This window comes from Delphinus delphis, chromosome 18, assembly GCF_949987515.2.
Source record: "Delphinus delphis chromosome 18, mDelDel1.2, whole genome shotgun sequence".
Taxonomy (NCBI): Eukaryota; Metazoa; Chordata; class Mammalia; order Artiodactyla; family Delphinidae; genus Delphinus; species Delphinus delphis.
The window spans coordinates 16605787-16620839 of NC_082700.1; the positions used below are offsets into that span (position 1 = coordinate 16605787).

A 15053-nucleotide genomic window follows, 5' to 3' on the forward strand; every position below is an offset into this window, starting at 1 on the left:
TGAAACATCAATTCTTTCTCCAAGAAACTTAATTTTAAAAACTAAAAAAAAAAAGCTTGAAAGAAAAAATTTAAGGAACTCATGGTATAAATATACCCAGTATTTTTAAGGTTATTATTTTTGTATTAATGTAATAGTAATATATGTTTGTCATAAAAATTTCTAACATGAGACAAACAAGAAGAAAAAAGGACAAAAGAGAGAGAAATTACTTATACTTTGAACACCAATTTTAAAAGCTAATTTCCCTCAGCTCTCCAATTTAGTTTTTTTTCCAATTATTCACTATTTATAGTCTCACAACGAATACTCTTATAGCTAATGCTTTGCACACATTCATGATTATTTCCTAAGCCTGTACTTCTAACAGTGGGTATTGCTGAAGCAAAGGCAGTGCAAACATTTAAAGCTTTTGACATTTGTTTCCAACCCGGCCTCCCCAGAAGTTGTACCTTTTTATATTCTCCTTAGCAGTGCCCATTTCCCACAGCTACTCCAGCTCTGAGCACTACTGACAATTTGACAGAGAAGGAGCATCTCGTTTTATTGTTTTTGTTTTTTTTTGTTTTTTCTTTTTTGCAGTACACGGGCCTCTCACTGTTGCGGCCTCTCCCGCTGCAGAGCACAGGCTCCGGACGCGCAGGCTCAGCGGCCATGGCTCACGGGCCCAGCCGCTCCGTGATACGTGGGATCCTCCCGGACCGGGGCACGAACTTGCATCCCTGCATCGGCGGACTCCCAACCACTGCGCCACCAGGGAAGCCCAAGCATCTTGTTTTATTTGTGCATCAATGACTCACGTGCTTTCGTGGAACACACGAAACACACTCAGCTCTGTGACGAGACCTGGGCCATGTGATCTCTGCCCTCAAGACAGCTGACAATCAGGTGGGAAACCTGATGCTTGGTGGCAGCTGGCTGCAGAAGGGAGGGGGTTTATGTGAGAGTGCTGGGAAGCATTTCTGTCCTGGGGGGTATTTCTGAAGGAGGAATCAACAGGATTTGATTCTTAGATAAAACAATGAAGTTGGTTGCATGAAAAGTGACTATAGGGCTGCCAGCTAGAAAAAGGATATAGGAAACTGGATATTGGAAATTGGGTAACTAAAAGGACCTTATTCAGGGCCAAGGAGACAGTTCCTAGAGGAGCCTGGGTGGGGGTGAGGCTGGTAACAGCTCTTGCTTTCTCTTTTTAACTTTTGGAGGAAGCATCTTTACTTGTGTAAAGAAAAAACAATAATGAATTTCTGTAATGTTAGGTGTGCTGCATTTGAAATGTTAGTAGTTATTCAAAGTTCAGAGGCCAGTGGAATATGAGGTTGGGGCACAGGTAAGAGAGTAGGGCTTCCAGTGACGACCTGGGTGTCCTCAGGATCCAGTGGCTTTGGCCACCAAGGGCTGGACGAAATCTGAGGCAGTGAGTACGCGTGTGAGCGTGTGTGTGTGCCGAGAGGGTGGTGGAGGGGAGGCAGAGGGCCAAGACACAGCCGAGAAGTGGAGCCAGTAGAAGACACAGAACTGTTCCACCAAGTCTTTCTCAAATTGGGGGAGCCTCACACAAGTGAGAGCACAGTGCCCACACAGGTTTCCCAGGGGTGAGTCTTCCAGGAGGAGGGGAGAGTCAGCATCAAGCCAGTTTTCTCTCCCACCCTGAGATGTGGTCCTGAAAGGAGAACCGATTTGCTCAAAGACACACAACACACCCCGAAGTTGCTCTGGGCCAAAATATATGTCCACTGACCTCCAAGGACAGTATTTGGGATCGTGCAAGGAGAAGGCAGCAAAAGCCCGATTTTAACACCACAGTGTTACGCCGACCTACGTGCCAGGCTCTCGATTCTTACCCACGTGGCCTGGCTGTCAATCAAACAGGAAATTTCTTTGGAGCGCTCGCTCTTGGAAGCCTGTGCTACATCCCGAATTCTACAGCTGACTCCTAGAATTGAGTTTTTGGAGACGAGGATTCACTACAACTACACCACACGATCAGGTACGGAAGCGCGGGAGTGTTAAAGGTCCTACAGATTAAAGACAGTTTCCCTGTGTGAAAGGAGGTGTGTAAAAAATTACAGAGTACTTTCCAGAACCTACTTACCTGATGGAGTTAGAGACTCAGAAACAAAATTATTTCCCAAAGAGAAGGTTTGGGGTCCTGTTGGAGGCACGAAGATCACCCGAGTGGCTTCCACCCGAATCCTCCTGCAGGTCAAGCTGATGAGTCAGCACAAACTCCTGGACTTGTCTGCACAAAACCTGCCTACGCCCCCTAAACGTCTTCACTATGCATCAGAATTCCCTGCTAAATTACTTTTTGGCATCTACTTCTAACTTTCCCCCATATCTTATGCCCGCACTCTAAATAACTACAATAATGCACACATTGGACAAATCTTTTAAAAATGAAGCAATGTTTACAACTCCGGCACACCATAAAATGCACATGTTCAGGTATTGTTATGAACTAGAAGCTGCCAAACTGATAAGGAGTAAAGAAAGGGCAGGCTTTCTTTTTTCTTTTTGGGGGGGCGGTGGTCTGCATCATGCAGCTTGCGGATCCTGTCTCCCTGACCAAGGACTGAACCCCTGCCATGGCAGTGAACGTGCTGACTACTCCCCCTGGTCCTCCTGGCAATTCCCCCTTTTTCTTTTTTTTAATAAGGGTAGAAACTCGGTCTGTCAAGTCTTCTGGTGTGGAATCTAGTACTTATAGTCACCACATGCAAACCTAAAAGTGCTGTCCTGACCCCAGGAAAACAGCAGGCCAACAGGGTCCAGCTTAAGAAATGACCCGATTTTCACAATGAGCCGTCTCCTCCCAATGTTTTGAAATCTGAAGAACCAGACTGTTAAAAACCCATACCTTTATGGTGGGTAGGCTGGGGCAGAGGGGTGATATGGCTTGAATTCCTCAGGGCAGAATCACACTAGGGGTGCTTTCTAGTTCCATGCCAGTCGCCTCCAGGGGGAGTTGCTGCTGCCTGAAGGGACTAGCGGTATTGATCACAGAAATAAAACATTCCTGGTTAGTCCTTTACATCTCTTGGCAGTCGGTGATTTTCTAGGAAGTGCAGAAGAAAAAGGTTTAGCCCTTTGGGAGTGTCTTAAATCACGTGAGAAGCAGCCAAGTCTTGCGTGGATCTGTTGTCACTTGTCCCTTTTCTGTCTTTGTGCTGCCACCTAGGGAGAGAAGGAGAATACATGTTGTATCCTGGTGAGGAGAAGCAGTCACCTGCAATCCCGAGGACCATCTGCACCTTCCAGAACAGAAAAGCAAGGCTGGTTGGGTTAGTCCTGAGATCAGCAGCTGTGCATTTGTGCTTCAAAGAGAAGCCTTTGGGACTTACCTGGTGGCACAGTGGTTAAGAATCCACCTGCCAATGCAGGGGACAAGGGTTCGAGCCCTGGTCAGGGAAGATCCCACATGCTGTTGAGCAACTAACGCGCCACAACTACTGAGCCTGTGCTCTAGAGCCCGCAAACCACAACTACTGAGCCCACGTGCCACAACTACTGAAGCCTGGCCACAACAAGAGAAGCCACTGCAGTGAGAAGCCTGCACACCACATCGAAGAGTGGCCCCTGCTCGCTGCAACTACAGAAAGCCCGTGCACAGCAACGAAGACCCAATGCAGCCAAAAATAAATAAATAAAAAAGAGAAGCCCTCAGGCAAAGGAAGCGGTTTCCTTTGGGGCGACCTCATTCTAGGGCTAATGTTAGGCTCCTGGAGGTGGGTGAGACGCACATTTTCCTTCCAGTGTTCAAAGGGAGTGAAATACAAAATAATGTTAAGCTTGCCCAAACTCAGGGAATAGATACCCTCATTTTAGGAAAAAAATGATAATACAAGAAACAGATGAAAAAAAGTTCTAAGGTGAATAATCCTTAAACCATGTTTTCTTCTCTTTTCCTATGCAGATCCAATGTATAAAAAATAAATATAGACTTGCTGGTGGAAGTAGTAGTCCTTAATATCCTCCTGAAAAATGCCATGGAACAAGTGTAATTATTGAAAGCTGGTTTCTTACTGATCACAAAGTCAAACAATTTACTCTGGAGCTATAAGGTATCAAAAAAAAAGAAGTTGATGGAAATCAGACTTCTATGCCATAAGTGGATAAGATGTGACAGAGGTTAGACCTTCCCTGACCAGCCGCCTCACCAGAACTCTGTCCACTTCCCTGCTCAGCTTCTTCCACAGCCCCCGGCAATATCTGACACTCCATCTAGCCGCCCCCCAGAGCAGAAACTTCTCGAAGGCAGGTATTTTTTGCCATGTGGACAGCTGCATTCCTAGTGCCTAGAACAACATTTGGCACAAAGCGGGTGCTCAGTATATGCTCTTAAAAGAATAAATGAATCTAAGCTTATTCCTTGGCTCCTTTTTTCTTTTGAAAGAACTTATAACTTGACTAACTTTAATTTTACACATTCTGATTAAAGCACATGTGTAAGGTAACAATTCTCTTAACATCCATAAAGAAGCTCTGATTCTTCTGTAAATCACATTCGGTGCTTCCCTCCGCCCCTCCCTGTCTCAAATAGGCTTGATTAGTGTAAGACCATCAAAATAACATTTATTAACAAAAGTACAGTAAATGCTAAAAAGCTGACAGCTGAATTAAAGACTTGGCATGCAAATGCAATAGCTAAGTAGAAGCTTTCATTCTGGCTCAGCACTGCTGAGGATAAATTGACCTGCAGAATTCATTATGAATAGAGCAAAAAGATGAAACAGAATAAATCTGATTTTTCCTTTCTTAGGATAAAATTCACAACTAAAACAGACTACTGAAGGAGAAATGGCCATAAAGCTATATACACAACGATAAGAACCTTGGGGAGGCAAAAAAGAGAGAGGGCTGGGCTTGAGGGTGGAAGGGCAGCCTCGGGCTTGGCCACTCACAGTCTGGGTGTCCTCACTTGGACCATCTATGAAACAGGGATACACCCCCCTTCCAGTCTACCTTAGAAGGTTGCTGTAAAGATTAATTTAACTACTGATACAGGATTGCTGTAAAAACTGTAAAGTACTATTAAACATAAGGTACTTTCCATCAGTCTAACGACCCTGCGAAGTATATAAACTGGAGGAGTGTATAAATCTGTATCAAAAGGTGCACGAATCTAACCATTGCTTCCTTATTCAGATGAGGTCAAAGCCTGTGGACATCGTCCAAGGACACTAACAAATGGCCTTTCACTTGCCTTCCTAGACTCAGCGCTCCTTGCCTTCCACCAAGAGGTTCAACTGTATAATGCAGCTAACTCTGGAGATCTCCAAATCTTGGATTAGTCCTGGAGAAAGGGCTGTTTGGGAAAAAAAAAATACGTGATACAAGGCAGCTAGTTAAGTTAGATCAACTTTAAGAACAGAGAAAGTCAATCTTAACCTATGTGAAGAGGCTGTCTTTCAAATCTGGTGAAGGGGTGACTTCCCAGGATGCAACGCAAGTCAAAGTTAGGGCCTCTGGGGAAGGGAGTTAATTTGGTGCGGAGAGCCCGGCAGTCGGAAGTCCTGAGTTTACTAGCTGTGTGACCTTGGGCAAATGAAATGACCTTACCCTTCTCAACTGTAAAATGGAGGAAATAATACCAATTGTGCCACATGGTTTCCGGAAGGATTTTAAACACATAAATTCATGGGAAAAGTGCTTAAAAATTGCAAGGCACTTTGCCAGTCTTTGTTATTACTTTCTAAGAATTATGCTCTTTGCAGTTCTTTCCACTGCAAAGTAATGTAATCTATGGAAAATGAAGAAAAGAGACAAATATATAACATGAACACAATAGCCAGAGTGAACATGTTGGTGTATTTGCTTCCAGTCAAACAGATGAGAGAATCCACCCAAGGAGCTCAGACGAGGGCCTGATGCGGGGTGAGCACAGGACAGATGCTAATCAAGGGCATAGCCTCACAGGGGTGGAGGAGATGAGGCGCCCCAAGCAGCAGTGACCGCAGGGCAGGACATCAAACAACCCAATGATCTAGTCTCATCTCACACGGAAGACACCACTGTGGGTCAGCCATGCTAGTGGTTTGTCCATGGGTCAGAGTTAAGGCAGGATTAGGACTACAACCAAGTATAAATCCAGCTCCTTTAAATTAATTGGCCTTTTTAGACCAACTATTTTACTTTTTAAAAGTAAACTTTTTAGTTTCGTTTGAAACATGGTTGCTCATTTTCACTTCATTTTCATCTGTTTACTGTTATTGTCATCGTAAGTTTGCATGCAGTATAAACACTGTACATTTAGTAAGTGTAAATGGGTACATTTCAGCTTCTCACTTCCAAATTGCCTTTGTGTCTGGCTAAAGCCCCGAGTAAGAGTAAGAGAAACGGGAGCGTGGGAGTGGAGGGCGGCGCACTAAAAATAGACCTGAATGGATGAAACCCAGTCCCCCTTGACATCCACATTAAACCTGATGGAGGGGAATCTCTTTGGGAGTCAGAACCCGAGAAGCACAAACCTGGAAGATGAAAGAGCCTGAGAGCTAGAGTACAAGGAAGATTTAAATCGAAGATAAACCAGGCACAAAAAAGGAAAGGATGTTGGTAATCTGAGATCAGTTTCAGAAATACGAATGGTTTGATGAAAATGATGGAGGCTCTTGTGTGTGTACACAAGTGGTTTTAGAGTTTGCAGAAATCTTTTGAAACTTTCCCCAAACTCAGCACATTAATCAAAAAGATAAATGATGTAAGTAAGATAAGCAAAGTGCCAAAGGATCTGAGTTTTCTGCGCTACCCCAATGTTTGGTACTGTACCTGTGGTAATAAAGTCTAAAAAGTCTCTAGTTTGAAATTCTTTAAATTTGAAGGAAGGATAGGATATATACGTGTATGTGTGTATATACGTATGTATGTTTGTGGGTGCATATGTGTATATGTGCATGTATTTGTATTTAAGTGTGTGTGTATATACATGTGTGTCAATTTGTGTATATTGTGCATGTATATATATAAAGTCCACACTGATTTGTTCCTAATATTATTCCCCAGAATAGCACTTGGCAGGTAGGTGTAACACCTTTAGTTTTTCACTCTTCAACTACTATTCAACTCCTAGTTAACACTGCACATTGCAAGTAGGATTAGTATCTTCATCTTGACATCAAAAGTAAACTCAAATATGGAAGAAAACAAAATTGATGATTTCACAGATTCCCATTTAATCTATAGCTAAGTCATGATGTGAGCTCCTATTTAAAGCTCCTGAAATCTAATGTACAGTGTAGTGACTGTAGTTAATAATACTGTATTGTATACTTGAAATTTGCTGAGAGAATAGATCTTCAGTGTTCTCATCTCACACACACACACACACACACACACGGTAAACAAGTGAGGTGACAAATATGTTAATGAGCTTGGTTATGGTAATCATTTCACAATCTTTGTGTATCAAAACATCACATTGTACACTTTAAATATATACAATTTAATTTGTCAATTATACCTCTATAAAGCTGGAAAAAAATAAAAGCTTCTGTGAAGACAAGGAGTATATGGACCACATATACTCTCAAACTTCAATAATTTAGGTTATGGGCTTTATATGAATAATCTTTAAATGCCATGTAAAAGCAAATTTATTAACAGCACATATGTAAACAATGTATTCTAACTTGAGACGTTCTGACGCAGATAAAATGACTACAGTAAGTGAAGTTTAACCAACTGATAGAAGAAAATTCATTTATCCAGAGATTAAAGATTATATCTATTTCTATTAAGCCTCTACAAGGAGTTTATGAATATGTTCTTAAACTTCAACTCTAAGAGCACCACAGAAAACCACTCAGAATGAAACTTGAATTCCAAAGTTCAGCCATAAAATGTCAAGGAACCCCATTTTGTACTGCAGAACACTTTCCTGAGGTGTCCGGTACAGACTAACTGATTGATCGATTGATTACCTCATACCTTTATAGAAGGCCTGCTCTGCGCTGCCCCATGTTAGGTGCTGTGGACATAACTGTGACCTAGTCAGGCAAGGTTCTGTGAAGAGGGTGAGGCAGGAAGATGGGAGAGGATTGGAGGCAAGTGAGGAATTAGGAATTGCATCTCTGAGAAAATGATGCTTGAGATGCTTGAAATGACATGATGGAACAAATCATGTGAAGATCTGGAGGAAGGATATAAAAGATAAACAAGTCACACAAAGGCACTGATATGGGAACAGTGCGGCATATTCAAGAACCAACAAGAAGGTCGTAATAGCTTAGACAATTTGAAAGACCAAGATAGATCAAGATCATGACTTTGACCCTTGGGATAAAAAGATCAAGTCTTAATTAGTGAGGACACTGGTTAGAATATTCAACCTATCCAACATTTGTGCCCAACCTATCCAGTGTGTACCAACATCTACCAACTGCATACACTGTGCGAGACACAAGGTGAATAGTACAGAGTCAACATTTGTGCCCAACCTATCCAGTGTGTACCAACATCTACCAACTGCATACTCTGTGCGAGACACAAGGTGAATAGTACAGAGTCAACATTTGTGCCCAACCTATCCAGTGTGTACCAACATCTACCAACTGCATACACTGTGCGAGACACAAGGTGAATAGTACAGAGTCAACATTTGTGCCCAACCTATCCAGTGTGTACCAACATCTACCAACTGCATACTCTGTGCGAGACACAAGGTGAATAGCACAGAGTTCCTGCTGTTAAGTAGCTTACCTTCAACAGGGGTGATAATTCAAGAGTTTAAGTAGCCTTTCTCTCATCCTTTTGCCCTTTGGGTTGGGTGTCACTCTCCTGGCTCCTATGGCACCCTGCCTTACAACTACAGCTGCTGTGGGGATTAAATGAATTATTATACGTAAAGTGCTCAGAACAGTGCCAAGCACATAAATGCTAGACAGTATTTGTTGTTATTAGTATCATTAGTTATTAGTATTATGAAATGATCACACGAGAAACAGGATATTAGCACAATTTCAAGGTATCTCAAAAATGGAGGGGCATTTCACAAAATAACTGACCAGTACTCTCAAGGTGTCAAGGTCACGGAAAGATAAAGAAAGACTGAGAGACACATTACAGAAAAGAGGAGATATGCTTAACTAAATGCAATGTGGAAGGATGGACTGGACCCTGGAATGGAAAAACATTAGTGTAAAAATAGATCAAACTCAAACAAGGGGGTAGATTAGTTAATAATACTGTGTTATTGTAAAGTCCCTGTTTTTCATAATTGTACTGGTTATATAAGGTGTTAAGGTTAGAGGAAGCTGAGTGAAGGGCATATGTATACTCTCTACTGTTTTTGCAACTTTTCTATAAGTCTAAAGTTATTTCAAAGTAAAAAAGTAAAGACAAAAGAAAAGAAAGAAATTGGCACAGAAATGTCAGAGATGTTGGAACTAGCAGACAAGAACATTTAAGCAGCTATTGTTAACGAACTACTTGAAGGAGAACACAATGAGGAGAGAAATGCGAAGATATAAAAAAGAGCCAAATGGAACATCTAGAGCTGAAAATTCCAATATATGAAATAAAAATTCACTGAGGTTATAGAAAATAAAACACTACAAGACAAAGTAAAATTGAAAATAAAGAAGAAGAACAGAAGTTAAAGGACCTGTGGGACATCAAGTAGTCTAGCATACATGTAACTGGAGTCCCAGAAGCCAAGAGGGTGAAGAGAAAAGGGGGTGGGTGGGTGAAGAACAGAAAATTTAAAGAAATACTGGCCAGAAATTTTCCAAATTTAATGAAAATAATCAAGAAAACAAAGAAGAGACACAACCAAATCAGGTATGAAAGAAGGAATATCACTACAGAGTCACGGACATAAAAAGGATAATAAAAATATAAGAAACAAGTTATACCAATAAATTTGACAACTAGATGAAAGATACATTTCTTGAAAGACATAAATTACTAAAACTGGCACAAGAAAAAGAAGAAAATTAGAATAGCTTTACATCTATTATAGAAATTGAACTAGTAACTAAAAAATTTCCCAGAAAAAAAAAAAATTCCAGGCCCAAATGGCTTCACTAGTGAATTCTGTCCAACATAAAAAGGAAAAACAATACTAATCTCACAAAAACGCTTTCAGAAAGTGGGTGATGACAGACTCCCAACTCATTTAATAAAGTCAGCTTTACTCTGATACCAAAACTAGACAAAATCATTACAAATAAGGAAAACTACAGACCAATATCCCTCATGAACAGAGATTAAAAAAATCATTAATAAAATATTAGGAAATAAAACACAATACTATATATGAAAAGACCAAGTGAGTTTATCCCAGGAATATAAAGTTCAACATTCAAAAATCGATCATTATACTTCACATATTAAAATATATTCCTTTACTAAAGGAAAACTGCATGATCATCTCAATAGATGAAGAAAACTTATTTGACAAAATTCAATATCCATTCATGATTAAAACTCTCACTGAGAAGAACTTCCTCAGTCTGATAAAGGAAATCTACAAACACCACACACATAGATCGATAGTGGCAGCAAGCACACCTCTTGCCTGGGTCTTGGTTTCTAAATACCATTCTCCTCTAAGGGAACCCTGGCTCCTTGGGAAAGAGGCTGATTCCAGGGCTTGGACACGGAAAATACATGAAGAATCTGGAATACCCTCTTGCAGAAGAAGTAATGAAGTATTTAAAAATGAATGAAACATAACAAAAAGATACAGTAGGCAGCTTGAAGGGACTCCTACTGGCCCTTCTGGGACAATATGAGGAACAGAATAATGTAATTTAAATCACTGGATAAAATAACCTTCAAGTGCATGATGATATAAGCTCATAAATGAATAAATAAGTAGAGAAGGGAAAGCCCTTCCTTCTAGAAAAATGCCAAAGTAAATAAATATAAATGTAAAATAAATAAATATAAAAGAAATGATGGAGTTGGAAAAAACATCAGTTTTATTTTAAAACTTGTGAGTGAATGCTGAATGAGGAATAGGATACTTAAAAGTGCCAGAGTATTTGCCCACAAATCACTTATTAATTACAAAGAGAAAAATAATAACTCTACAGTGGATAAACCTGGTGGACACCACCTTAATCAAGCAATCAAAGTTAACATCCCTAGTACTGGGTCATGTGACTCTTGACATGGTGCACTAAGAAAGACACAGCATTACTTCTGTGGGTGCCCAAAAGGTAAAACTTGGATCTAATCAAGAGGATACATTAGGCAAACTCAAAGTGAGGAACATTCGACTAAATAACCAGCCTGTGCTCTTCAAAAATGTCAAGGTCAAGTAAGACAAGGAATAGGTGAGAAATTTTTCCAGATTAAAGAAGACAAAAGAAGGCTCAGTGCCAGACAGTTTTACCACGGATGTTCTTTAAAAGTTTCCAGAAATAGAATGTTCTTATGCAAAATTCTTCCTTCCAGAATACTGGGAAAGATTGAAAGCCAGCTGAATTCTAACAGTAAGACCTAATAGCAATATTGCTTTCGAATATAGATGCAAACATTCTAAATAAAAGCCTAGAAAACCTAGTTGAGAACTAGATTTGACAATGGTTAAACCAGATAGGGAGCATCCATGATGCTCTCCTTTATCTACTGCCAGGTAGAGTTTAGTGTAGGAACTCAAGCACAGTTTAATTGTGATAAAAACTCTACAACCAGCACAAGAGATGCCAAAAAGATATTTGATAACAACCAATACCAATGACTAAAACTTTAAGGAAACTAAGTATAAAAGGAAATACCAAAGACAGATATTCTTTATCCCATTAACAATAGCTAGTGTCAGAACTGATGGTAACGCACATTAATAAAATCACAAATTAGGCAAAGATAACTACTATTACATATTATTCTTCAATACTGTTCTAGATAGTCTTACCCATGTAATATGATATAAAAGAGCTACTATAACTATCAGAAAGAACTGCACACAGATTTTTCGAAGTTAAGATTACCTTATTATGCATTGAAAACCCAATATGAATAAAATTTTAAAATTTAGATTAATAGTTTAGTAAATTAGTTATTTAAAGGATAAATATATAAAAATGTAATACTTTACCACAAAATAGCCAGTTAGGAGATATAACTGAAAAAAAAAAAAAAAAGATTTCATTAATAGCAACAAGAATACCTAGAGATACTCCTAAAAAGAAGTATCTAGAACCTACATGAAGATGAAGAACCAAATGTTAGTGAAAGATATGATTAGGATTTTAGTAAATATAGACAAATACCATATTCCTGAATAAGGACACTGACTTTTGTAAAGATGTGTTTTTCTCAAAATAATTTATGGGTCTTTCAAAATCTCAGTAAAACCCATTAGAATTTACTCTTAGAACCTGTAAAAATGATCCTACAAATCTAATGGAAAAAATAAATAGGTGAGAAAATAATTACAAACCAAGGGGAAAAAATTACAATGAACACAGTAGACAAAAATGAATGTCTTTAAGTTATAAAATACTTTTTAGAATCAATAAGAAAAATACTGATACTCCAATAATTTAACAAAGGGCATAAACAAATAATTCTCTATAAGGTGGCAAATGATAGGTAAATGTGAAAAAATGAACAATATTATTACTGTGGACAAAAAAATGTTGCCTGCCATTTCAGAAAACAACAAATGCTGCCCACCATCAAGCCACCAGCCTCTGCAGAGCTTCCCCTCACCCGCCCCCCCACCTCGGTGTGCCCTGAGGGGAATTCAGGATGGAGAAAAACAGAATACTGGCCCTGAACCAGAATACTGGTTCAGATGCATATCAAAGGAGTAATTTCAATGAGCCCAGACTCTTGCATCTTCCCATACCCAGAAAAGCACTAAACTCATTAACTTGAGATGTCTGGGGTTTTTTTTGTGTGTGTATGATTAGCAGTAATCTTTTGATGTTTGACTGCATGTTTTTTTTTTTCCAACAAAAATTCCTACATATCCTGGCTTCTCTCTTACCTCTTTGTAACAGTTCCTCAGAGCTATCTGAGAGTCTGCCTCCCAGGCTATAGTCCTCTGTAAGTTCCCTGAATAAAACATAACTCTCAACTTTCAGGTTGTGTGGGGTTTTTTTCAGTCGACATTATTAATCAGGAAAATGTGAATTAAAACCACACCAACATGCCTTTTTTCCACTTATTTGCAAAGACACTATTCAAAGCTAATAAGATAAGGACTCATACCATCATTTGTTAGAGTGCAAGATACTATAACCTTTCTGTGAAATATATTCCCAAAAGTATATATTTGAAAAACTTAGTTATTAATCAGTAAGCCCACTTCTAAAAATCCACTCTAAGAAAACAATAAAAGATACGGACAAATATTTACATAGAATCTGATTCTTCCAATAGCAAATGTTTAAAAATAATACAAATGTCCAAAATAGGACTATGATCATTAAATAATCAAATACTCAAATAATTAAAAATTACTGTCATTAAAGAAGTATATTTATGAAAAAGAGTAGCCTGGGAAAATGCTCACAAAATGATGTCAAGAAAAAAGGTTATAAAATTACTATTATAATTCCTTTAAAAATTATTATAGAAGAAAATACACCATATTACCTCCAGGTAATGAAAAGTCGGGAGATTATAATTTTTGTTTTATACTTTTCTCTATTTTCTGCAAAGAACATGTATTCATAAAACAGAAAATACATTAAACAAAAGATTTACCCAAAACTAAAGGCTTTTAAAAAGTAGTAGTTTATCTGATAGTTGTGTTATATTTCTCTCAGTATATTGAAAACCATATTGCTATAGCTACCATGTGCAATGTTGCATAAAATAACAGGCATACACTCAAATATTGTCACACATCAGTTTATTGAGGAGATTGTGATGCTAGAGGTTAATTCTATTCACTTGATTACTTTTCATGATGTCAAACAAAACTCCAAAGGCCACAAGCCATGAAGTTATACAATTACTTTCCTATATTTTGTTCAGGAAAACACAAAAATCAAACACAAAGAAATGTTCAAGTGAATCTGAAAATTGCCCCCTTCCTACTTTTTTTCAAAAGGTGGTAATTAAGGGTTAGGAAGTACAGTGGAATGGAGGAAGGCTGAAAATGGGACATGTAGAAGGCAAATATTTTTGCTTGATTTAATTTTCAAAGTTTCAAATCTTTCCAATTTTTTTAACATGTTTTGCACCAAAAAAGGAATCAATACTTTTCATTCCACTCTTGTCAACTTTAGCCAAAGCCTTCTGAGCTGCAGTCATTTTGCTATTTTTCTGTTATTGAAAATAAGAGAGAAAAATTGTTATGAATGTAACATTTATAAGTCATACATGCAAATCAAACAAGACCATGCATGTCTCAAGGTTCGTTAAGGGAGGTAAGCATTTGCTGCTGACATGCTTCATAAAGGAGTGATTCTTTTTAAAAGTTCTGATTTCTATTCAGAATTCAGATCTAAGAGACAAAATATGTTAAAAGAGGCAGGAGACAAAACTGCCGCCTTCTAAGGAGTGGAATGTTACAACCAACGGTTTACTTTAGGGGAAATAATTCTGGAGGGTGTATTAAGTGAAATAACACAAACAATGGAACTGACACAGGCAGCAATTGTCAGAGGGAGGAATTACAGCCTTGTATTACCAAATGATGAATAATTCACAACAATCTACCATCTGATTTTATTCATAGGCTCTATGGGAAACCAAGGACAAAGCTATTATATTCAAAAGATAACCTGTATTGCAAAGCATCCAGGACCAGCAGGATAGCTGTCCCATTTTTCCTCCAACAAAAAAATACTTTCTAAAAAGCTGACTCCAAATAACTCTGCCTTTTAAAATTCTCTCTCTTCCTGGTCACTGTTTTTGTTTTGTTTTGTTTTGCCATGTCCTATAACAAGCACTGGCAGAAGGGAAATAGCTGATTTTACTTCAGTGTTCAGCAAAAGCATAAATGATGGGAATCAGCAAAGAAAAAATCATCTGTCTCTCTGGGAACTGTGAGACAGAGCCATTGCCAAGGTATCTGTTAAGGGCACAGTCAATATATGATCCCTAAAAATTTGCTTTTTACATTCTGTCACTTATAATTTAGTAGGCTT

General features: G+C 38.7%; 2 protein-coding genes across 7 annotated transcripts in view; one reads left to right on the top strand and one right to left on the bottom strand.

The window, feature by feature from the left end:
• Positions 1-2328, top strand: part of LOC132413929 (guanylate cyclase soluble subunit beta-2-like) — a 63852-nt gene extending 61524 nt beyond the window's left edge. Inside the window, 2 exon segments of the mRNA XM_059996204.1 lie at positions 1749-1990; positions 2138-2328. Of these exon segments, the coding sequence (XP_059852187.1) occupies positions 1749-1990; positions 2138-2328 (433 nt within the window).
• A 58-nt stretch (positions 2329-2386) lies between these two features.
• RNASEH2B (ribonuclease H2 subunit B) overlaps positions 2387-15053 on the bottom strand; it is an 84497-nt gene continuing 71830 nt past the window's right edge. Inside the window, exons 11-14 of one of the 6 annotated variants that reach the window (XR_011246249.1) lie at positions 12044-12070; positions 8698-8812; positions 5207-5308; positions 2387-3177 (exon numbers count right to left, since the gene is read on the bottom strand). Coding sequence is in view for 4 of the 6 variants with exons in the window: in XM_059996133.1 (XP_059852116.1) it covers positions 14110-14226 (117 nt within the window). In the remaining 2 variants the exon portion in view is untranslated. Of the gene's footprint in view, positions 3178-5206; positions 5309-8697; positions 8813-12043; positions 12071-13764; positions 14227-15053 lie in introns of those variants that run through there. The other 5 variants (XR_009516840.1, XM_059996132.1, XM_059996133.1 and 2 more) reach the window with 5 other exon arrangements.